Source organism: Stegostoma tigrinum, chromosome 9 (assembly GCF_030684315.1).
Source record: "Stegostoma tigrinum isolate sSteTig4 chromosome 9, sSteTig4.hap1, whole genome shotgun sequence".
Lineage (NCBI taxonomy): Eukaryota > Metazoa > Chordata > Chondrichthyes > Orectolobiformes > Stegostomatidae > Stegostoma > Stegostoma tigrinum.
The window spans coordinates 86,776,320-86,801,979 of record NC_081362.1 but is presented as its reverse complement, the minus strand read 5'-3'; the positions used below and the strand labels follow the sequence as shown (position 1 = coordinate 86,801,979).

General features: G+C 40.3%; 1 protein-coding gene across 1 annotated transcript in view; it reads right to left on the bottom strand.

Moving 5' to 3' along the window:
- The window catches only part of tarbp1 (TAR (HIV-1) RNA binding protein 1), a 183,163-nt gene that overhangs the window by 50,003 nt on the left and 107,500 nt on the right, over positions 1–25,660 (bottom strand). The window contains exons 24-28 of the mRNA XM_048536298.2: positions 23,294–23,443; positions 17,183–17,269; positions 14,482–14,684; positions 13,605–13,686; positions 7,086–7,260 (exon numbers count right to left, since the gene is read on the bottom strand). Coding sequence (XP_048392255.1) covers positions 7,086–7,260; positions 13,605–13,686; positions 14,482–14,684; positions 17,183–17,269; positions 23,294–23,443 — 697 coding nt within the window. The remainder of the gene's footprint in view (positions 1–7,085; positions 7,261–13,604; positions 13,687–14,481; positions 14,685–17,182; positions 17,270–23,293; positions 23,444–25,660) is intronic.

The window sequence follows — 25,660 nt, the reverse complement described above, 5'->3', positions numbered from 1 at the left end:
GTACTGTTGGAACATGGAGTGTAATATCAGAAAGAATAGTTGAAGCAAGGAAGATGGGATTTTAAGCAAAAACTAAACTAAGTTAAGGAACGGAAAAGAATTGAGTAGTGGGATTAGTTTGCACTATCCCAGCATTAAGGCATGAATCAACTAACTTCTGTTTGTGTGGCTTGTACGGCCAAAGGTGAAGCAGTCCATACTCAAATGAGACAAGATCAGGACAATATCCAGGTTTGATTTGAAAAGTAGTGAGTAACATTCATGCTACACAAATGCCAGGCTATAACCATCCCCACTAATACACAATCTAAGCACCACCACTTTACATTCAATGATGTTTTCATCACTGAATCCCCCCCAGTCAACATGCGCATACTAAGGACAGGATGGCTCTCATCTGGTTGTTCTCTGCGCAGACTGTCAAAGTCATTTGGCAGAATGCCTCATCACCAGAACTTTCCAACTAGCGCCAAGACATTGTTTAGCTGTTGGTGAGAAAGGCACTGCCTGTGAGATCCTTCATATATGCCCAGATACTCTGTCCTACCAAACGCTGCCTTCAAATCAACACAGACCGTCACATATCTCCTTCTGAACGTGGCTTCGCAAAGGAAGTTTGGAGACAGATGCAATGGCTTTTTTTGGTCAAGGTTCGTCTCAGGTAGCTGTGTGATGTGGGACTCTGTGCTCTCTGGCTGATCCCTAGAGCACACAACATCATCAGCACCATGAGGGCCATCAACTTTTGTTGAAAGACATGCTTAGTTATGCCTAAACTAGTAGGTCTTCGAGAGCAAAGAGATGATCTTGATGAGTGTTGTGGACTGGTATATTCCAAGGTCCAGGACCACGTGCTGAGGGACACACTAAAGCTTGGGCAGTGTGGAAAGACCACTGTCTGAGGTCTTTAGGCCTAAGAACGATGGGGGCACATTCAGTTATCGGACATTCCCGGTGCCTCAAATGCATGTATATATAGTATTATGTAAGCAAGGAATGCCTTGGGTTTGTTTATTCTACACATGTAAAGACTGTACAGAATTGAACTGCTCCAGCGACCATGTATATAAGATTTGTTTTATGAATAAGGTATTTTTTGAATTAAAACAAATTGACCAGAAACGGAACTGGACTTGCCATATAAATTCAGTGGCTGTAACAGCAGGTCAGATGCTAGGAATACTGCAGTGAGCAAACTCACATTCTGACTCCTCAAAGCCTGTCCACCACTCAAGGCACAAGTCAGGAGTGCAGTGGAATACCTCCCCACTTGCCAGGATGGGTGCAGCTTGAACAACATTCATGAAACTTGACACCATCCAAAAGAAAGCAGCCTGCTTGATTCTTCGTGGCTGAGATGCCAGTAGCAGCAGTGTGTATTATCTGCAACATGCATGGTAGGAATCTTCCAAAGGTCCTTCCAAACCCACAACCAAATCAATCTAGATCAAGGGCAGCAGATACAAGGGAACACGACCACTTGCAAATTCCCCTCTAAGCCACGTTCAATTCTGACTTGGAAATATACTGCCATTCCTCCAATGCTTCAATTCCTTCAAAGCTGTTCAAAAATTTAGCTCAACACCACCTTCTCAAGGAGACTAGGGGCAAGCAATACATGGTGGTCTGCCAGTGATGCTCACATTTCATTGGTGAATTTAAAAATTTTGACCTTTGATCTGTAACATGACAAATTCAACACAAAGCCCACAAGATTGAAGAACCTAGAAACCAATGTCATTTTCAAGTTTTGTTTCAATTTAAAGTTCTGCTTTTACTCTTTGGATTCAGGAAATTCGGCCAGAACTGAAATGTGTCTCCTAAACAAGTATATTAATTGGCAGAACTGTCTTGTCAGAATAACTGCTGCAGTGCTAAAGTTCTATTTCCATGTTTCTATTTTGAGAGCTGATCTCTCTTTGCCATAAGGAAGTTGATTTGCATTTCACATTGTTTGATTCTTGTGCTGCCTGAGGACCAAAGTATGTCTCATTCTGCAATTAGCATTTTGAATTAATTTCAGATTGTATTTGGTGGATTGAAAATTGAACATGCATTAGTAAGCTCAGGTGATGATCAGAGAAAGTCAATTTATAGTTTGCAAAATAGTTCTGTATATTGTTAGATATTTAAGATATCATTGGAGAGACTAAGCCATAAATCAAGGAAGCTGAAAGAAATCAAAGCTAAAACTGGGTATGTATTAAATTTTAAAGAATGGCAATGATTGAATCATAGAATCCCTATAGTGTAGAAACAGGCCCTTTGGCCCATCAAGTCCACACTGACCCTCAGAGCACCCACCCAAACCCAATCACCCATAACCCACCTAATCTATACATACCTGAATATCACAGGCTATTTTAGCATGGCGAATCCACCTAGCCTGCAAATCTTTTTGGACTCTGGGAAGAAACCGAAGCACCCGGAAGAAACCAATGCAGACACAGGGAGGATGTGCAAACTCCACACAGACAGTCGCCAGAGGCTAGAATTGAACCTGGTTCTGGAATTGAAGCTGGGTCCCTGGTGCTGTTAGGGAGCAGTGCTAACCACTGTGTCACCACCCTGCCTTCAGAGTGGAAAAAGTATTTAAATGAAACCAGTAATAGTCAAACATATCAAGCCAAGTGAAACTTCAGAACCTTCAACACTTCACAGCATTGGAGAAGCCAAAAAGCAAAAGATTCATATTGACTTAGACTACAGCTGGAGTACTGTGTACAGTTCTGGGTGCCACATTATAAGAAAGCTGTGAATGCATTGGAGAAAGTACCGAAGTGATTTACCTGAATCGTTTCAGGAATTAGGAACCTCAGTTATGAGAACAGGTTGAAAAAATTGTTGTTGTTCTCCTTTGCTAGGAGGGGAATTAATGCAGACTTTTAAAATCATGGGTGGGTTGGTTAGAGTGGATAAGGAAAAGCTGTTAATAACTGAAAGAACTGCTGATGCTTTAAATCAGGGAAAAAGCAGAAGTTGCTGGAAAAGCTCAGCAGGTCTGGCAGCATCTGTGAAGAAAAAAAAATCAGAGCTAACATTTCAAGTCTGGTGACTCTGCCTCAGAACATGTTTTTGCTCATAAAACCAAGAACAACAAGAGGACAAAGAGTGAAAGTGATAAACGAAAGAAGTAAGGATGACATAAGAAAAAACTTTTTCACTCAGCTAGTAGTTTGGGTATCAAATGCACAGCCTGGAAATGCGGAGGAGGCAGGTTCAATTGAGGCATTTAAGACAGCATTGGGTAATTATATGAATAAAAATTATATATAAAATTATGGTGAAAAAGCAAGATATTGACACAAGGTAAATGATGCTTATTTGAAGAGCCAGTACAGGGCAGGATGGGTTGAATAGCCTTCTTCAGCACTGTAATATTTCTCTGATTCTGAATCTGTGAACTCGATAGTCATCTTCTACTCTATGCTTTCTGGATGTTTTCACAAGAATTTGAAATAAAGTTCTGCAAAAAACTTGCCCCGGATGATATTCTGGCTGGAGAATGCACTTGAACCTCTGGTGAGAATGGAGACGGCTTAGCCACAGTTTCACCTCTCCAATCCTCGCTGTTCAAATTAACAATCAGGTTAGGAACAGTCATCATGCAAGGTTAGTAACACTCATGGCTTCAGGAAAAGTGTGGAAGAAAACGATTGCAATTAGGGAGCAAAAGATGTCTTCTACTACCATCCATTATTTTAGTTTATAGAGTGATTCCTGAGGGATCAAGAAGGCTCCAGCAACTTGTGGGAGCAGCAGCATTTTTGTCAGTACATTTCCCCTACCTGCAATCATTTCCCCACACTTCCCACTCTCCGCAGTCATTTGTTTTTGAAGTCTACACATTATAAGAATATGAGAAATAGGAGAAGTAGGCCATTCAGCCTTTCATTTCCACTTCGCCATTCAATGAGATCATGGCTGATCATCTAATTTAACATCAAAGAAATTTATTAATCCACTTTAACATCTACAAATCCATTTAAAGAAGAGTACATGGTGGTTTAGTGGTTAGCACTGCTGCCTCTCAGTGCCAGGCTAGCTGGGTTAGCCATGGGAAATGCACGGTTACAGAGATAGGATGAGGGCAGAAGTAGATTGCTCTTCAGAGTGTCAGTATTTACATAATGGCCCAAATGGCTTGCTTCCACAGCACAGGGGTCCTATGATTCTATCATTTTCCTTCTCCATCTCTATATCGCCTGACATTTTTGTTGTGTAAAAATCTATCAACTCTGGTCTTGAACATATTCAATGGCTGAGCTGCCACATTACTCCAGAGAAGAGAATTCCAAAAGATTTACCGACCTCTAAAGAAATTCCTCTTAATTCCAGTCCTAAATGGCCTTCTCTTATTTTGAGACTGCATCCCTTGGCTCTAGGGCTTTCAGCCAAAGGAGACATCATGCATCTACTCTGTCCGTGTAAGTCACATATAGATCCGACAGGGTAACAATGACATTAGTAAATCAGTTGACCCTTCAACAATCTTTTATTTCCATGGTTATGTTTACTAGAAACTAAAGTTTTAGTTTAATTATTGCATTTAAATTCCCCAGTTAGTCAGCTGGGTTTCAAGCTCACATTTCTGTAATATTAGTCCATACCTTTGGATTACTACTTCCTAACAAATCCATTGGGTTACAGTACAGTAGAAAAGCAGTTATTAGGTCCTTTCATCAAATTTACCTTTAAAGGCCCGTACACTTTCTATTACACTGATAAAGTGGCATCAAAAAGCACTCAAATCCCTCAATACCCAATTAAACGGCAATGTTACATTTAATGCAAAACTAGATGCTGGTCCAAGTGTAAAATTAATATTGGCACTTGACTATAGGTAAGTTAGCAACCATTCTGTTGCTCCAATTTAAACTAAATAAGTACAAAAAGTGAATAAAAACATCAAAACGAGCAAAATTATAAGAACCACAAATGGATATGAAAATGTCACTATTTAAAAGATGTTCACCAAGTAAATTACATGAGAGTAATTGTCAGGGTTTCACAAACCTCCCAATGGATCTCTTAACAATGTGAAATAAGTAGAATATATTCAGGTTTGTATTTATGTGATCTCAGTAAAAAAATCCAAAGTAATTCGATTGCATAATGTCTTTGCTTATGAGCACCTGGAACAAAGTAATCATTTGGAATATTGACTATTTTGTGACACACCTCAATTTCAAGTCTATGTGCATCTTATAGAATTTCCAAATTGCCCTCTTACTCTTCTGGTAAATGTAAATAATCAGATTGGACGTTTAACATCTGCTGCAATGCTGATCAATGCAGGTCTTCTGAACATTCATGTGATAATTCGATTAAATTATCATTAATTCAGAACCACACACAGCTTACAAATGTCAATGTTTTTAAAAACGGGGAGCATCTGGCCACAAATGTAGTCCAAGGTAAGCCACCGAGACTGGGCAAATGGATTTGAATGGGGTCTGAAGATGATCTAACTTCTTACGCTATTCTTGACAGGAATATTTCGCCAATACAATCACTTTGAAGGTAACCTAGTAGCCCGTGACAAGATTATTAAAATCCAGAGATACTGGCATGTCATTTAAATTTTATGGCACAATAGCAAGGCCAAAATATGTAGTCATTTTTTGGCCCTCACAATTGAAAAGGATCAGATTTTTAGTGACAGGTGTTCACTTAGAGAGAGATAAAGTGAGTTAAAATTCATTTTAAAGCCTAAGTCATTGACAATCAACCTCCTAAGGAACTGCATCTAATTGTATAATGTATTCCTTTGATCTCGAGTCTCATTTTGAATAAGATCCAGAAATGGCTTGATGAGCCAAGCAGTTTCCATCATCTATACTTATTACTGATTTTTATGCAGAATTAAAGATGTTACTGCCAGATGCAAGGGCATTCGCTTCAAATTCCACGCACCTATCAGTCCTATCCTTCCTGACTTACACTAACTTCATTCCCATCATCGTTGGTGACACCTGCAGCTGCCTGGGTCCAATACTCCGGAATATCCCACCTCAGTAATCAGGATGCAGGCTAGCAGTGCCTGATATTCACTGGAAGGGTAGTTAACATGGCCAAGTGATGACACGCTGAACATCGGAACAGAGCAGGACCAAGCACTTGCACCTTCAGCCAGCTCCGTCATCCAGCAAGATAGTGGCTGATCCAATCTGCGGAACTCGTCACAAAAGGCACGAAGGCTAAGTCATTGAGTGTATTTATGACTGTGATAGATAGGTTCTTGGCTGTTAAAGGAATGAAGGGGTGCAGGGAGATGGCAGGAGAATTATTCTGTGTGGCTCTTAGTGACTTCATGACACTTGATTAACTTACTGGTAAGCCAATAGGTGTTAAACCTAACTGTACATTAATGATGTGTAGGGCTGGATGAACACTGCAGGCCAAGCAGCATCAGAGGAGCAGGAAAGCTGACGTTTCAGATCTAGACCCTTCTTCAGATTTTTCTTCAGCTCCCCTGATGCTGCTTGGCCTGTTGTGTTCATCCAGCTCTACACCTTGTTATCTCAGATTCTCCAGCACTGGCAGTTCCTACTATCCTACTGTATATTATTGACGGTTGCTACCGACACAGGCTAAATATTTTCTGTAGCAATCTGTATAATGTAGATTAATAGCAATTAATGTTTAATCCGCATTAATAATTACTAATAATGAATAATTAATTAAGAGAAGTAGGTGTGGCTTTGGTACAAAAACATCCCTGCATGTTGATATGTCACCTACTTGTCCCTAAATTGACAGAGATTTAGGTTATTGGTATCAACCGTCAACATGTGGATTACATAGTGACTTGAAAAATAATCGGTTAGTCTTTAAGATGTGTAAATAGAAAACTTAGCTTTCACTACTGAAACCAGATAATTTACCATCAAGTAAGGCTGGCCAACCAAGGCTCAGATGCCATTTGGAAGGGTTGTAGCACAATGTAAAACGCCCTTCCAGACTGTGGATGCAAAAGGTGTAGGCTAGCCAGTGGATACATTTATACGCATATATACTTGAATAGTCAGATTGAAAACACGCATACTTATTGTAAAAACCAGAGTGGACAACATAAATTGTACCCTTGTCTCGCTGAATCCAGTCTGTAAATTTTACATCATGAAGTCGACTCCTAGGGTTAAATATATCAATTGAAGAACTGGAGGACATGCGATTCATAACTCGGCTGAACTTCCAGGGAGGAATCCACTCATCTTCTATAACATCTGATAAACTTGGAATGATGTAAAATATCACCTGCAACAGGAAGCAGAAACACAAGATGCTATGAAACCAGGGTTGTCATATTATCTTCTTTTAAAATTACAAAGTAAAGTGACTGCAGAATTGGAAAAAAAAAATCAGTTCTTGCTTTTTTCTTTAGAATCTCTTGTTCTTCATCTTTGATTAATTGTCTGTTGAATAATTACTATGCCTGATGATCAAATGCTGCAGTCAGTGTTTTACTGTTTGCTTAACTGGAATGATAAATTTTCAAAAGATTCTTACAAGCATGAATGCTCGAGTAAGTGAGAAACAAAACGGGTAAGTTTAATGGCTCTTTGAACTGTTTTGTCATTCAACAGATCATGACTGATCCCTGTTGTAACTCCATTTTCCTAAATCATTTATGTAGAACTGAAAATATGTAACAAATTTCTTTCATTTGGATGGCTACTATTTGCTTGGCTTTCCAGCACTGGAAAGCTTTATTTAGCATGACATTGCAGCATCAGTTATTCCAAACCAACAGGTAGCCCAGGTAAAGCACTGATTTATTCATGATAAGCTTCCCACCTTTCACAGGCTAAGACTGCATTTAACAGACAAAAGAAGTAAGGGGACACACATAGGTGCAGGGTCAGGGTATTTGGGAATGGAGCTGGTGTTTTTAAATATCTCAGATAGTCTGCTTTTGTGGTGTTGATTAAGGGATAATTATCGGCCAGGATACCAGACTCTCCTGTTTTTCTTCAATACAGGTAGTACACCTGTATCACGATACTTGTGTTCTTGTGCGAGTTAGCACTGTAGAAAATCATGCGGCAGAAAATTGCAATACCTGTACAGCAGAAAGTTCGCATTATCCAAACAGCGTCCACTATTCATCAATCACGTTACAGCCAATTTGCACTAATGAAACACGCATTTCAGCAGAACTTCCAATAATAGCCTTTGGACACATTATACCCATCTCAGCAAACAGGTCCTTGGTTTAGTATGTAACCGGAAAGATGGTATCTCTGACCCTAGGTACACGACTAGAATGTCAACCTTGAGTCAAGTCCGAGATGTGTGTGTTTAGGTCTTAAAGTGGGACTTAAAACTGGAGCCTTAATAACAGGAGTGATCCATTCACCCCATTGATCCTGGTCAGCCATTCAATTAGATCATGACTGAGATACACCTCAGTGCCACATTCCAACACTGTCTCCATATCACAAGGTCATTAGTCTTCAGACTTGTCTTGAACATGCTCAATGACTGAGCTTCCATAACCCTTTGGGATAGGGAATTCCAAAGATCTGCCATCTTCTGAATGAAAAAATTCTTGCACATCTCAGTCTTAAACGTTTTATTCCTTATTCTGCAAATATATTCCAAGTTCTCACCTCACCAAATAAGAATTTCATTCACTACACCCACCCTGACATACCCAGCAAGAATTTTGGAACTTTCAATGATATCACATCCCATCTTTCAGAACCTGACAGAATACAGACAGTTTCCTCAATCTCTCCTTGTAAGACAAGGCCATCATCCCATGGATCAGTCTGGTGAACCTCTGTTGCACTCCATCTATTGTAAGCATATCTCTCTTAGGTAAGGGGGTGGGGGGGGCAAAACCATACACAACTCTCCAGGGTCAATAAAATGTGGAGGCAGAGGAGCACAGCAGGTCAGACAGCATCCATGGAGCAGGAAAGTCAATGTTCTCGATAGGGACTCTTCATAGTGACTGGTGAAAGGTCCTGACCCAGAACTTCAACCTTTCTGCACCTCAGATGCAGTCTGACCTGCTGTGCTCCTCCAGCTTCACGTTTTATTGACTCTGACTTTCAGCAGCTGCTGTCCTTGCTATCTCCACAAATCACCAGGTGCGGGTCTTATCAAAACTTTATACAATTACAGAAAGACATCTTTACATCTGCACTCAAATCCCTCGGTGACGAAAACCAAATATTTGCTTCCTTTACTGACTGTTGGATCTGCACAGTAGCTTTTTTGTGACTCATCAACAAGGTCAGCCATGCTTCTCTAGGCACCAATACTCTCTCAACCTCTCACCATTTAACTTTTATACCAAAGTGGCAATTTCACACATTCACATTATATTCCATCTACCACATTCTCGTCTATTCACTCGATCTGTTCATGTTGTGAGAACAACAAACGTTTTTCGGAAAATAAATCTGGAAAATAGACGTTTTGAGAGAGAGAGAGAGAGAGAGAGAGAGAGAGAAGGCACAATGCGCGACACATTGCCTAGCAATGGCTTTTGGACTGTTGATACCATATGGTATCAATGTGGACTTCACCAGTTTCAAAATCTCCCCTTCCCCCACTGCATCCCTAAACCAGCCCAGTTCATCCCCTCCCCCCACTGCACCACACAACCAGCCCAGCTCTTCCCCCCCACCCACTGCATCCCAAAACCAGTCCAACCTGTCTCTGCCTCTCTAACCGGTTCTTCCTCTCACCCATCCCTTCCTCCCACCCCAAGCCGCACCCCCAACTACCTACTAACCTCATCCCACCTCCTTGACCTGTCCGTCTTCCCTGGACTGACCTATCCCCTCCCTACCTCCCCACCCACACCTTCTCCACCTATCTTCTTTACTCTCCATCTTCGGTCCGCCTCCCCCTCTCTCCCTATTTATTCCAGTTCCCTCCCCCTATCCCCCTCTCTGATGAAGGGTCTAGGCCCGAAACGTCAGCTTTTGTGCTCCTGAGATGCTGCTTGGCCTGCTGTGTTCATCCAGCCTCACATTTTATTATTTTGGACTGTTAAGTTTGTTTTGCCACAAATCAGGGAATGGTGCAATTGGTGAGAGACTTTCAAGAAGCCTGCAGGGAACAGAAATTTCTTCCTGTCTCCTGGAAAAGGAAAACAACTTCCAACAGTGGAGAAGTTAGCAAGGAAAGTGTTCTCTCTCGCTCTCAAAATTGTCATATACCTCAAGAAAAAGACTCTGAAAACTGAACTGCCAGCTCATTAAAAAACATGTATCTAAGTGACCACCCATCCAAATTAACTATCTTCCATGACTCTGTTGCCTTCAGCAACATGAACTTGTTTGCAGAAACCAACAAAAACAGGGAAAGTCAGCTCATTCCATCTTGTGGTTTGGATTCCTCATACACAAGATGTTCCATTTGCTTAGTTTTCCACCTATATTAACTCTGCAGAACTGCATGTCCTGTCTGTGTATGAATGTGTTAGGGTTCAGCTTTAAAGGTGATATAGCATATATTTTCATAATAATAGTTAATAATCTCTTTTGCTACTTGTTAAAGGCCAGGTTTATTCAAAATAAGTTTTTGTGTTTATTGATGAAATCTGGCTGGAGTTTGTCTTTTGTTCTGATAACAGTACAAGCAAATTTAACCATCTTGATGATTCATTTGGACATTTACACTTTTCAGATGCCTTATGGAGTAGGGGTTTTTATTATATAGAAAACAGGAGCAAGAGTAGGCCATTCATTTCTTTGGGCCTGCACCGTCATTCGATACAATCATGACTGAACACTGAACTCCATACCCTGTTCCCACTTTCTCTCTATACTTTTTCATCACTTAGCCTGAATAAGTATGTCTAACTTCATCTTGAAACCTTTCAAAGCTTTGGCCTCAACTGCTTTCTGTGGCAGACAGGTGTACAGGCTCACAATTCTCTGGGTGAAAACGTTTCTTGTCATCTCAGTCCTTTATGGCCTATTCTGTATCTGTAGACTGTGATCCCTGGTCTGGACTCCCTGGTCAACTAGAATATATTTAATGTACTTATCCTGTCTGATCCTCCTGGAATTGTACTGATTTCTGTAAGATCACCCCTCATTCTGCTAAACTCTAGTAAATATAGTCTTAATCTATCCAGTCTTGCTTGGTACATCAATCCTGCCATGCCAGAAATAATGGGATGGTAAACCTTTGTTGAACACCCTCCATAGCCAGAGCATCCTTCCTCAGTTAAGGAGATCAAAACTGCACATAATACTCTAGGTGTGGTCTTACTAAGGCCTTGTACAAACGGCACATTCATTTGTTCAGTCATTACAAAGACCACTCAAAGCCTCTTTGCATCCTCCTCACAACTTACTTTCCCATTTATTTTGGCCCCACATCAACATCATTTACTGAGGTTGTGAACAACTGTGGCTCTAGCACTGACGTTTGCAGTAAGCCACTGGTAACAGCCTGCCACCCTGCCACCCTGAGAAAAACATGTTAATTCCTGCTCTGCTTTCCGTTTGCTCATCAATTCTCAGACCTGACTAGTAAATTACCTCCAAGCCCATACACACCAATTGTGCTTATTAACCTCTTATGAAGAACCTTATCAAGACTTCTGAAAATTCCAAATGCACCACATCCATTAGTTCTTCCTAAATCAACATTACAAGCAACATTCTCAAAAACGTCCAATAGATTTGCCAAACATGATTTACCTTTCAAGATTAGGGCAGCATGGTGGCTCAGTGGTTAGCACTGCAGCCTCACAACGCCGTTCAATTCCAGCCTCAGGCGACTGTGTGGAGTTTGCACATTCTCCCCATGTCTGCGTGGGTTTCCTCCGGGTGCTCCGGTTTCCTCCCACAGTCCAAAGATGTGCAGGCTAGGTGGATTGGCCATGCTAAATTGTCCATTGTGTTCAGGGGTGTGGGGGTTATGGGGGGGGGGGGGGGGGATGTGTCTGGGTGGGATTCTTCAAGGGGCGGTGTGGACTTGTTGGGCCGAAGGGCCTGTTTCCACACTGTAGGTAATCTAATCTAATCAAACGACATGCTGGCTGCCTAGCTTTGATGTTTTTTCCCCCCAAGTGTGTAGTAGTTACAACCTTTGGAATAGGTTTTAACATTCTGCCTACTCACATCAAAATAACAAGTCTGTAATTTGCCATTCTCCCTCTCTCTCCTTTCTTAAATAGTGGTTTTATATTTACATCTGTCCAGTCTGCAAGAATCTTTCAAGGATCTACACAATTTTGAAAGAAAACACCGATGTACTATTCCTATTGCTTCCACATGCAACATTCTGGGATGAAGCTCATTTGGTCTGTAGATTCATCACTCTTCAATCCAGTTAACTTTGCCAGTTCTACCTCCTGAGAAATGCTAGTTTCTTTCAGTTCCTCAGTTTCACAAGTCCTCGCATTTCTGCGACATTTTCAGTATCTTCTTCCATGAAGACACAAACTAATTGTTTCGTTTGTCTGCCATTTCCCTGTTCTCGATGATAATTTCTCATATAATGGGCCAACATTCGTACAAGCTGATCTTTTCCACTCACATATAAGAAAGATGCTTTTCCAGGCTGACTTTATGTTTCTTGCTCACTAGCTTGTATTCTTTTATTTTCCCTCCAACAGTTTCTTGGTCAATCTTAGCTGGATTCTAACTTGCTTCCAATCCTCATGCTTACCGCTTTTTTGGAATCCTTATAAGATAGTTTCTTTAATCTAATGTAATCTTTAACTTGTTTTGTTGGCCACGGTTATTTTATTTTTCTCAGTGGGTGTCTGTAGGTTTACAGGAGTATATATTTGTTGAGAGCATAAAGTATCTCTAAATATTTCAGTTTCAAATGTTTAGATTTAAGATCCCAGTTCCAAATGAACTGCTTAGAATATCATTCAAGTTTGAAGTCAATCTAATTATGATCACTGTTGCCCAAAGGCTCCTTTACAGCAGTTAAGAAGCCTCTGTCATTAAGCAAGTCATTTCTCAGTCTGTAACACTAAATCTAAATTAGCCTCTTCGATGTATTCCTCCAGAAACCCATCTTATACATGAGGAATTCAACCTCCACAGCAGTAGCACTGATTAAGTTTATCCTGTCTATAAGTATACTGAAGTCACCCATTATTTCTATATTAACCATGTTACCTCTAATTTCTCTGACTGAAGCAGAAGAGTTACCAAGTGAGCCACAGTCATCACCATCACCAACTAAATAGCAATGGACAAGTGACTCGGTCTACAGGCTGGAACAAATTCACATTAACTGCATTTGAACAACATAACTCAATTTCAGGAACAAAAACAAAATTGATAGAAAAGCCGAGCAGGTCTGGCAGCATCTGTGAATGAAAACACAGAGTTAATGTTTCAGGTCTGGTGACCCTTCAAACACACATGAATAATGAATTTCCAACGTTGACCAGAACAGTGGGTGCCAAAGGAGATGCCTATCTTAAGCTGAAGTCCTTATACATTGTTGGAAAAAAGCTAAAGCCTCTTAGTGCTGCATTTAACTGATATTGAATATGACCTTGAAGCATTGCATGTTGACTAGAGATACTACAGATTTGACACAAAACTTTACGAAAACACAGATATTAAAGAAAGTCAAGAATATCTTCAGCATCTCTTTCTTACCTCTAAACTGTAGTCTTCTAATGGTTGAAATTTTCCAAAAAAGAAATGGTCCTGAATTCTCTGCCAGTTCTTTCCAGCATTCCTTAAGGGAAGAGAAAATAAATTCATCATGAAAAGAACAAAATCGAAACAAAATAAAACTGTTTAAACTTTCAACAGACCCATAAGCTAAATTTGTTAACATTTAAAATTTTATGATTTTAAATTCTAAAATGACAGGTGCTAAATTTTTTGTTCAATACAATTATGAAAGCAATAAGTAATTGTAAAATGATGGATGTTTCTAAATCTGATGCACAAACATCTGCTCCCATGCATAATAAATGTTCATGGTGCCAATCTTTGGGTAGTGTTTGATATGAAATATGGAGGCATCCCCTTTTCACCAATCAAATGTAAATTGGAATCCCCTTGTCAATTATCCAAATATCTTTAGCCACTCCATGGCTATTGTGTATACTTCCTCTATTCCTACAGCAAAAGTCATAGGAGTGCAACTGAAGGTAGGGGCTCTCAGATTCTCTTTGTTCCCCAAAGTCTAATAAGTTAAACTGAAGGGCAGAAATTTGAGGTTACCTGTATGAATTGTGTAGTAGCCGCTTTGCAATAGCTTTAACAGAGATATGTCAGCAAGTTGCTTGATTTTGGCCACACACATGGAATGAAGTAAACAGTAAGAAGATTAAAAAATAATAAATGCCTTAGCGAATTTTATTGCCCCTAAATATTTTTAAACGGTTACTGAACGTGTACACAGATGTATAATTTAAAAAGATACTCTTCCTAAAAGAGCAACTACAGATAAGCACTAAGGTCATTTGAAACTAATGACAATTAACTTTATTGAAAGAAAAACATACTCTTGCCTCATACTGACCCTGTGCTTTGCTTGCTTCCGGCGTGTTCTAGACAAGACTCAATAATTGGCGCCAAAAATTGCAGCTCCTTGCCTTCTACTTTAGACTGTAAACATGCCTCCCAAACTTGCCGTAAGGCAAGCAGGGCATATAGTCGCACACTGAAGTTGTGGTTTAGACACCATGGCAATATCACACTCAATGCCTTTTTCAAATGTTGGTCCTAGTTCATAAGACAATTAAAAAAACCCACAAGAATTTGGATCAACATATTACTGACTGTAAAGGTAATGCAATAAATTACTTGAAGAAAGTGATTCATGATTATCCTTTAGTTTTGCAATGTTAAACTGGTTACATCTCATTTATTGCGGTTCTAAATTTAAATATTTAAATAAAGATATAAAGGTGAACAAGTAAAACATGCACATTGTAAAATTAAAACAGGAATGACTCAGTCTATCCTATCAAAGTCCCCATTTTCATTAAATACATATCATACATCACTGTTCACAACCCATCTTCAACTCAGCTTTCACAGATTAGTGCACGTGACAGAAAACACTCCATCTAAAATAATCTGACTATCTGAAAGGAGACCAGGACAGAAATTTTTTGTTTTGAGAAACTGCAAGTGAGGTTCCCACGATTTTGCCATGATTATTACTTTAGAATCAAGATGCCAAACTCAACCTCACATTAAATATAAATATGTAACACATAAATATATATAAATATAAATACAGTCAGAGCGTCATTCAGCACAGAAACAGACCCTTCGGTCCAACTTGCCCGTGGCACCAAGTTTCCCAACCTAAACTAGTCCCACTTGCCTGCGTTTGGCACATATCCCTCTAAACCCTTCCTGTTCACATTCCTGTGCAATTATCTTTTAAATGTTCTAACTGTACCTGCATCTCTTATTTCCTCGGAGTTCATTCCACTTACAAATCTCCCTCTCAGTGAATGAGCTGCTTCTCAAGTCCCTTCTAAATCTTTCTCATCTCACCTTAAAAATATGCCCTCTATTTTCGAACTCTTCCACCCTAAGGAATACATCTAGCCTATTCACGTTATCTATTCCCTTCTATAAAGGCCACCCCTTAATCTTTTACTTTCCAGTGCAAATAGTCCCAGCCCATCCAACCTCTCCCTAGAAGACAAATGCTCCATTCCTCGCAACATCCTGGTAGATCTTTTCTGAATCCTCTCCTGTTTAATAATTCCTTCCTATAGTAGAGTGACCAGAACTGTACATAATACTACTGTTACAAAAACAGAAATTGCTGGAAAAAACTCAGATCTGGCAGCATTTGCGAACTGAAACCTGAGTTAACGTTTCAGGTCCGGTGACCCACCAAACTGTTCTGAGGAAGGGTCGCCAGACACAAAATATGAACTGATTTCTCTTCTCAGATGCTTCCAGACTGCTGAGCTTGTCCAGCAATTTCCATTTTTTCCTTAGTCTCTATGTTGTACTCAACAACATAAAGATTAACAGAGGTTGAAAAAAAACAAACTGAGCATTAATATACACATCACATCTGAAGATAAAGGCTTTTGCATAAATGCAGGGTTTAATGGAATTGATAGAAGTAGTCAACCATAGGCTTATTGGCAGGTGCAGAAAGCCCAAGAAGTCAAATGGCCTACTCCTACCCTTATTTCTTATTCCTTTCAAGCCAATTAGACATGCTCACACTCAGCTGACTGCCTTTACATCTGAGCTGTGAATTTGAATTTTGGTTCCAGAATTGCAACAACATACCTACAGCTGGTTGTAAATTTAGTCATGGCTGAATACAGGGGCTTTGACAATTTCTCTTTGGGATTTACTGCTATGAATACATAAATGGTAAAAGCTTCATGAGTGCCATCTCTTGTTTTATCTTTTGCAATGAATGTGATTCTTGGCCAACAGGACCATGGAATTCAAGATAACAAAGTGTGGAGCTGGATGAACACAGCAGGCCAAGCAGCACAAAAGCAGACGTTTCGGGCCTAGACCCTTCATCAGAAGAGGGGGATAGGGAGAGGATTCTGAAATAAATAGGGAGAGGGGGGAGGCAGACCAAAGATGGATAGAGAAGACAGGTGGAGAGGAGAGTATAGGTGGAGGGGTAGGGAGGGGATAGGTCAGTCCGGGGAGACGGACAGGTCAAGGGGGCGGGATGAGGTTAGTAGGTAGGGAATGGAGGTGCAGCTTGAGGTGGGAGGAGGGGATAGGTGAGAGGAAGAACAGGTTAGGCAAGCGGGGACGAGCTGGGCTGGTTTTGGGATACAGAGGGGAGATTTTGAAGCTGGTGAAATCCAAATTGATACCATTGGGCTACAGGGTTCCCAAGGGGAATATGAGTTGCTGTTCCTGCAACCTTCTGGTGGCATCACTGTGGCACTGCAGGAGGCCCACGATGGACATGTCGTCTGAGGAATGGGAGGGGGTGTTAAAATGGTTTGCGACTGGGAGGTGCAGTTGTCAATGTCAGCTTTTGCGCTCCTAAGATGCTGCTTGGCCTGCTGTGTTCATCCAGCTCCACACTTTGTTATCTCGGATTCTCCAGCATCTGCAGTTCCCATTATCTCTGAGGACCATGGAATTCCATCAGTTTTGATCATTAAACACAATTAGCATAATGATCATAGAACTTCTGCACAGATTCTAATAATCCCACACATTCCTAAATATTTAACCAATTTAGGTCTGAAAATAAAAATTCTTACCTTTTTTGAAATGTTCTTAAGGATTACATTAATGTGAACTAACACAGCCAGGAATGTGCAGATACTGGTTTTTGTATTTTCCGGGTTCTACAGAAAATGATCCAAAATGAAACAGGAGAATTGAAGCAATATATTCGAATCAATGTAACAAAATAAAACAAAGCCCTTATTTTAAAAAGATGGACTGTAATCTTTCCAGTTTGCAATGCTTGGTATCAAGTCACTGGCGGATTTTGGGATTTTTGGATGACACAATAATGTTGGGGTGCCTACCTACAAACACGTGAACAGGAAAACATTATAGATATGAATATTAACGTAAAGCACAAGTGATAAAACTTTATACAGCAGTCATGAAAATTATTTTACATTTCCAAAGTACTGTACTAGAATGATACCAGAATTGACATATCTGCTGAAAAAAATTCTACCTAACTGTGCTTCCTAAGAACAGATTTCCAGGCTGGCAAGGGAAAACTTAATTCACCATTTTCTGCTGAGTCATTCTCATTTCTAATGGTATTGATTTCTTCGAGTGATGTTATTCTGCCCGCAACAGCATCCACTGGTACATTGTGCAAAAGGTTTGAGTTAGAAAGTGAGGGCATAGTTTCTTTTTAATTATGCAAGGTACTGGAGCCAAGTTGAGCCTCAAACCGAAATAACGTACTGCAACCAGAGTTGTTGAACAATCATCAAGAACAGCAACCAAGACCAATGTTTCCCTATTTGTAAACCAGCTTACCAAGATTATTTGCAGACTGCTTAACACTACTTCAATTGTACTTAGTGAACTCAAAACTGTCCGGGGGGGGTCAATTCTGGGACCTTCCTGGACTGCATAACCCAGCTTTACATCCGCTGAACTGGTGAGCAACAAGCCAAATTAGGTTCTCGTGTTCACTGGGCAAGTAAAGGTTGGCATTACTGTAAAGTGTCAAAATGACTTGTAATCAGGAATAAAACAGAACAATGCTCAAAAAATGTTAGTTCAGACCTAAAATATAATACTATCTTCCATTAATTTGCTAGGAAGAATAAACAGAAACTATATCTTCACTTCAGATTCACACCTTCAGAAGTCACAAAATGCTGTATTTAACAACTGTTAATTCAAACAGGAGGAGTGCTAATTTGGTTGCTCAGCTGAAATAGTCACGCAAATTAGGAATATTGCACTGAGTTTCAATTAACTATAAAAGGATTTTTCCTTTAAGGCATAATTATAACTCTAGAGAATCCATTTAATGCTCCACTTGCAAAACAATTCCCTATACAATGAGTCTGTACTAATTAGAAACAAAATAATGAAACTGTCCTTTCTTTTATGCAACCCTCAATTTACCATTACTCATCTTATTCGATAATTTTGTTTTTAGGGCACAATATATTACTGTAATTAATTTTGTTATAATGCAACATCTGTAGTAATGATCAACAGCAATGAAGACTAGAGCATATCAGAGGCCAATTTCTGGGCAGAAGTTTGGATTTGAGGATTTACAGTGCAGATAACAAAGATGACAATTACTTGCTTGTTGTGCTATATAAAGGAACAAACAGATCATGTGCTTCTCTCACTGATTTTCGTCCTGGCCAACCAGTCCATTGTTCGGCCCACAAAACAATATGTTGTTAAATTCAATGGCAGAGACGGGTCTCAGCTGAGCTTGAGATCCCTCACCCGCTCAAAACACAAAATCATTAACTTCCATTTGGTAACAGCCTCTGCATCTGTTTTGATTTCTGCAACTGAAATTCTCACTTGTGTCCTTATCAATTCTCTTTCTACTATTCGAACTGTCAAGTTGGTTGTCTACTATCTCTTAATCTTCAGTTCACTCTAAGCTCCATTTTTGATATCCTTTCCGATAACCGTACTACTCATCTGTTTATCTTGCCCTTGCTTATCTATATTGGCTGCATTTATGCAAGAACTCAAATTTTAAATTGTTAACTTTTACTTTAGGCCCTGCCTTTGCCTTATCTTCTTCAGCACCACAATGAATGTAAAATTGCTTCAACTGACATTCACGTCTCATACATTCCTCTTCCCTTCACACCAGCGCTGATCATAATACCTTAATGGTTTAGGCAACAAATCAACTATTTAAGATCTCATAACAGTGTTGAGCAATAAAGCTGCAAAGGAAATAATCTGTCAATTTATCTACAATTACAATACTAACGGATAATAAATGATGTCCCTCAGAAAAGAAAATTTGGTTGCAGCTGTAGGAAATTGCACACCTTCAAAGTTTAAAGTTATCACACTGAGACTGAATGAAATGCATCTGAGGATACTGAAGAAAAAAGGGAGTGGAAATGTCAGGGGTACAGGCCATAATTTCTCAAGTCTTCTCTAGAGTCAGGTGAGGTGCCAGAAAACTCTTAAAATTCATTCACGGGATGTGGTTGTCACTAGGTTGGCCAGCATCACTTGCTCTTGAGGTGGTGGTGGGGGCAAGCTGCCTTCCTGACCCGCTACAGACCTTTTACTGAGGCTCACAAGAATTGTTTCAGGGATGAGAAATTTCGATTATAAGGATAGATTAGAGAGGCTGGGATTGTTCGCTTTGTAGAGAAGATGAACAAAACATCCGGTAGCAGTTTTCAAAATTATCAAAAAGGGTGGATAGAATAGATAAGGACAAATTGCTCCCACTCATAAAACTATCAAGAATGAGGGGGGACAGAATATTATGCACTGGAAGAAATACGCACTTGCAACAGGTCAACCATTACGCTGATCAACATGACAGTTCTCAGAACCATGAATTATAATGGATTCCCTCCATAGCTCTGTAATCTTCTCCGGTCCTACAAGCCTCAGATTCTGAAATTCTGAAGAACTCAGGGGACATGAACAGTTAACTTCATTTTATAAAATTTGGTGTAAAATTATGAGTATAGACATGTTAGGTAGGAAGAAACCTGTCTTATGGAAGAATCGATGACTGGGGGTACAGATTTAAGCTAAGGGGGAGGAGGTTTAGTGAGGACCATAGAATCCCTATGGTGCAGACAGAGGCCATTCAGCCCATCATGTCTTCACCAATACTATGAAGAGCACCCTATTCCTCTAACCCCACATTTCCCATGGCTAATCCACCTAGCCTATACGTCCCAGGGCACTATGGGGCAATTCAGCATGGACAATCCACCTAACCTCCACATCTTTGGGACTTTGGGAGGAAACAAAAGAACCCAGTGGAAACCTACAAAGGTAGTTTTGGAGTGGGAGCAGGACTCCACCCATTCACCCAAGACTGAATTGAACCCTGGTCCCCGAGAAGACAAGGCATACAAAGCCATGACCAAAAATGCTGGATGGAATTGGAACAGTTAGTTGGTTGTTTCTGACTGGTGCAGACCTGATGGGCCACAGGGACTCTTTCAGTGCTGCATAACATCTGCGACTCTATGACTCTGTTCTCTCAAACTGTTTATACCTTTCTCTTCCTCTGGGTAACTGATTGAAGTCTATTGCTTTGACTCAGCTCATGGTCACATCTCATTATGGCATCAATTGTGGTTTTAAAAATTTGCTGTAAAGAACCACAGACTATTTGGCAATATTTAAAATGCAATGTAAATACTTGCTATTGTTATTGTTGACATGCTACAATCCAAATTGATGGCAATAGTGGATACATCAGATCCCGGAGTGAAACCTGGTTCGACAGACCACTGTCAAGTAACTCTGTTACTTTTACAATAGTAAAGGAAAAGGATAGATACATACTGCAGGGTAAGGTTTATAATGGGAGTGGGGTGGTGAGGGGTAATTATAATTCTGTTAGGTGAGAACTGGGCAACGTAAAGTGGGAACAGATGCTGTCAGGGAAGAGCACTACAGAAATGTGGAGATTGTTTAAGGAATGCGTACTGCGTGTGCGTGATATGTTTGTCCTGAGCGGGCAGGGAAAATGTGGTAGAGCGAGGGAGCCTTGGTTCTCAAGAGAGGTCGAACAACTAGTTAAGAGGAAGAAAGATGCTTATATAAGATTTAGGAAACAAGGAATGAAAAAGGCTCTAGAGGGATACAAGTTAGCCAGGAAGAAGCTGAAGAAAGGGCTTAGGAGAGCTATGAGGGGGCATGAGGAAACCTTAGCAGATAGGATCAAGGAAAACTCCAGGGCTTTTTGCACGTCCGTGAGGAATAAGAGAATGACCAGAGAAAGGGTAGGGCCAATCAAGGATTGTAAAGGGAATTTGTGCACGGAGCCTAAAGAGATAGGAGAGGTCCTTAATGAATACTTTTCTTCGGTATTCACAACTGAGAGGGACCTAGTTGTAGTGGAGGACAGTGTGAAACAGGCTGGTAGGCTAGAGGAGGTCAATGTTAGTAGGGAAGATGAGCTAGGAAGTTTGAGTAACTTGAAGATAGATACGTCCCCTGGGCCTGATGGGATTTATCCAAGGATTCTATGGGAAGCGAGGGAAAAGATTGCAGGGGACTTTGACAATGATCTTTTCGTCCTCATTATCCACGGGTATAGTGCCAGAAGATTGGAGAGAGGCAAACGTCATTCCCTTGTTCAAAAAAGGGAATAGGGATAACCCCGGAAAATTACAGGCCAGTTAGTCTTACTTCAGTGGTGGACAAATTATTGGAAAGAGCTCCGAGAGATAGGATTTATGATCACTTGAATAGGCACAGTTTGATCGTGATAGTCAGCATGGATTTGTGAGGAGTAGATCATGCCTCACCAGCCCTACTGAATTCTTTGAAGAGGTGACCAAATGTGGATGAAGGTAGAACAGAAGATGTGGTACACATGGATTTAAGTAATGCTTTTGATAAGGTTCCCCATGGTAGGCTCATGCAGAAAGTAAGAAGGCATGGGATAAGAGGAAATGTGGCAGATTGGGTTCAGAATTGGCTGACCCGTAGAAGACAAAGGGGCAGAAAATATTCAACATGATGCTCAGTTACGAGTGGTGTACCACGAGGATCTGTTCTGGGTCCTCTTCTATTTGTGATTTTTGAAAATGATTTGGATGAAGGAGTGGAAGGGTGGATTAGTAAGTTTGTGGATGATACAAAGGTGGGTTGCATTGTGTATAGGGCGGAGGGCTGTTCTAGATTACAAAGGGGCATTGATAGAATGCAGAGCTGGGCTGAGAAGTGGCAGATGGAGTTTAGCCCTGAAAATTATGAGGTGATTCATTTTGGAAGGACAAATTTGAAAGCAGAATACAGGGTTAACGGAAAGATTCTTGGCAGTGTGGAGGAGCAGAGGGATCTTGGGGTTCATGTCAACAGTTCCCTGAAAGCTGCCACGCGGGTTGATAGTTATTAAGAAGGCGTATGGTGTGTTAGCTTTCATTAATAGGGGGATTAAGTTCAAAAACCGTGAACTTATGCTCCAGCTATACAAAACCCTGTTTTGGCCAGATCTGGGATTATTGTGTTCAGCTCTGGTCGCCTCATTACAGGAAATATGTGGAAGCGTTGGAAAAGGTGCAGAGGTGATTTACCAGGATGTTGCCTGGAATGGAGGGAAGGTGTTATGAGGAAAGGTTGAGAGCACAAGGGCTTTTCTCTTTAGAATGACAAAGGATGAGAGGTGACTTGATAGAGGTGTACAAAATGATCAGAGGTATAGAGAGAGTGGACAACCAGAGGCTTTTTCCTAGGGTGCTCGTAGTTATTACGAGGAGGCATAGTTTTAAAGTGAGTGGAGGTAGATACAGGGGAAACATCAGAAGTAGGTTCTTGACTCAGAGTGGTAGGGGCGTGCAATTGTCGGAGCGGATAGTGTAGTCGGCCTCATTAAGGACATTTATTTGCTATTAGATAGGCATATGGATGATAGCAGAAGGTAGGGGTGGAGACTAGACAAACCTTAGGTTTAGGGTAAACATTCAGCATAACATCGTGGGCCGAAGGGGCTGTACTGTGTTGCACTGTTCTATGTTCTAGATCTACTATAGAATTGTCATTAGCAAACCGAGATCCTACAAGAGTAAATTAATACCTCAGAAATGTAAATTCCTACAGCAGTGATATTTCTCACTGCTGCTAAATATACCCAAATAGATTTCAAGAATGGCATGAGAAAATAAGAGGAATGAGCAGATTTAATCAATCCTGTGATTACTTACATAACTGAAGCATTCCCAGAAAGAATCAATGAATTCAGGGCATTTCTGCAGTATTACGATGATAAACCATTCGATCAAGTATTTTACAGATGCCTGATTATCACTCAAACCAGCCTGATAAACTGTTTCTATGATGCTGCTCAGAAAAACCTGCGAAATAGATTGATGCAGCTTTAGCACAAAAAATGGGCAGGATCACAGTTTTGTGTTGTTCCTTGACAGTTTTAGACTGGTAAGTAGCACTGGTTCAGTTTACTTGAAAATCTCAAACAGATTTACTTTACAGAAAAACTGGTAAGTTGCTCTTCAACTGCAAGTTATGTACACATCCTGAGCCCGTAGGCTGCTGCATGGGCACCTCATGAGTGCTGGTCATGTGATGTCAACCTGATCCTTGGCTTATCAACACATTCTGCTCTTAAAGCAGTAACAAAGTATCTCTTTCCCTTCCCCATCTCTGTCTCACAACCCACGAATTGCAATGCATTAGGAATGAAAATACATTAGGTGGCTGCAAAACTACTTACACAGAGTTACGAACTCTAAAAGTTATGAATTGAAGAGTGTCATACTCTGTGTAATACAAAGGTTGCTTGACAATCCTCTGGAGAACATGATGAGCTTATCTTCTGGAGATCCGGTCTACACACCCAGTCATTCGTGGTTGTTGCTATGATGGTCTTTTCACACTTCACTCTCACAGCATACTTTTGTATGTGCTCTATGCATAATTGGAATAGTATACAGTTCCCTGTCTTTCAACTGAAAATTGAGAAAAAGAGTCAGTGGAAAGGAGGAAATTGCTGCCACAAATGATGACTAAATCTGCTGCAAAGTTCTTTGTATTGCTGTAGTTTGTGACTCTGACATGACTCACACATCCACACTGTCTTGCCAATGTCATTGTTGATCCTTGGCTAGTATGCAGTATCCCACGCCTGGCATCTAACTCATTCTGTTGGAAGTGGAACTGTGTGGTGTTTCCAATTTAGTTCCACAAATACATGCAACCCTTAGAGGCTAAATAACACTTTTTGAATTGTTTTGAGATGCAACTTTGTCACAGAACTAAGTGGGCAGCTGCACTCAGACTCCAAAAAACCCAGAGGTCAAACCAGATGTCTCTCTCTGATAATTCAACAAAACCAGCACCAAACAATCCTGAAAAGAACTTCTCACTCAAGCAAAAGCTTAGGTTTTACTGATTAGTTACCAAATTTAAAGTTACCAAATTTAAAGTTACCATGATTGACATGGCAATACTTGCCAAAAGTAAAAGAACCGAGAAAATCATTTCATTCCCACCCTTGTGGCTTGTGTGTCTGATCCAAGAATTTGCCTCTTTCTGCTTATGTTTTCCTTCCACAATATTTCTGCAAAATTGTACATCTTGTCTAGCATGTGTGCCCATATGTTTAAATTTAAAGGAGGTATGGTATAGTTTAAGTTTGCATGTCTGTAATAAACAATATATTTTGCCATTTTTTAAAGCATAACTATGTTACAATAAACAAATCAGTTTTCTCGTTTATTGATTAAACTGGTGAGTTTCCTTTATTTAAGATAGCGAATAAAGTAAAATAAATTAGACATTCTGTGATTAAGACTGACTCGAAATTTTGGAATACAGGACAGCTAGTGGGAGTAACAAGGTGCACTTTCAACATAGCTTGCTTGCTTGTTTTACGTATCTCAGCTACTGTGCCAACGTTGATAACGATACTTGTTTGCAGGTGCTGTTTGTCCTGCTAATATGTCTTCATATTTTCTGTCATCTTTTAGCAGAGTGGCAATATTATGCCTCTCTTTTTCTCCAATTGGTTATTTTGGAAAGCTTTGATGCATGTTGAAACCATTATCAGTTCATTATCCACAGACAGCTCAGCCTCTGAGAAATTAGGATGCTTGCCCTTGTCACAGCACAAACTGATCAAATCATTCTTGCTGCTGTCATTGCTTCTAAGACATCAGCTGTTAAAGACAAATTCCAAAGCCCACTTTTACACAGAACTCCTCCACTCTTTCCCACATCTTAGCAGGATCTCTATGCTCCTTTTCAAAGAGGCATGAAATGTTGACTCTCTGCAGCCAACGATCTCTTCATGTTCTTCACAGGCCAAGTATGGCAGCTACTTCCAAAAACAGAAATCTGTGTGCATGGAATATTACTGTGGCTGTGCAGGTGCATCTTAGAGGAAACGTTTTCTGTAACCCATCCTCTCTAAAGGCTATTTTTATTTGACTGCTACTTATCCAGGTCAGCAATGGTTAAATCTAAAATTCAGAGGTCAATTCTTTGTTTAAAAGCCTCAATTCAGCTGTAGCCTACCAGTTTATGAAAGGGAATTTAGTGGTGATCTTCTGTGT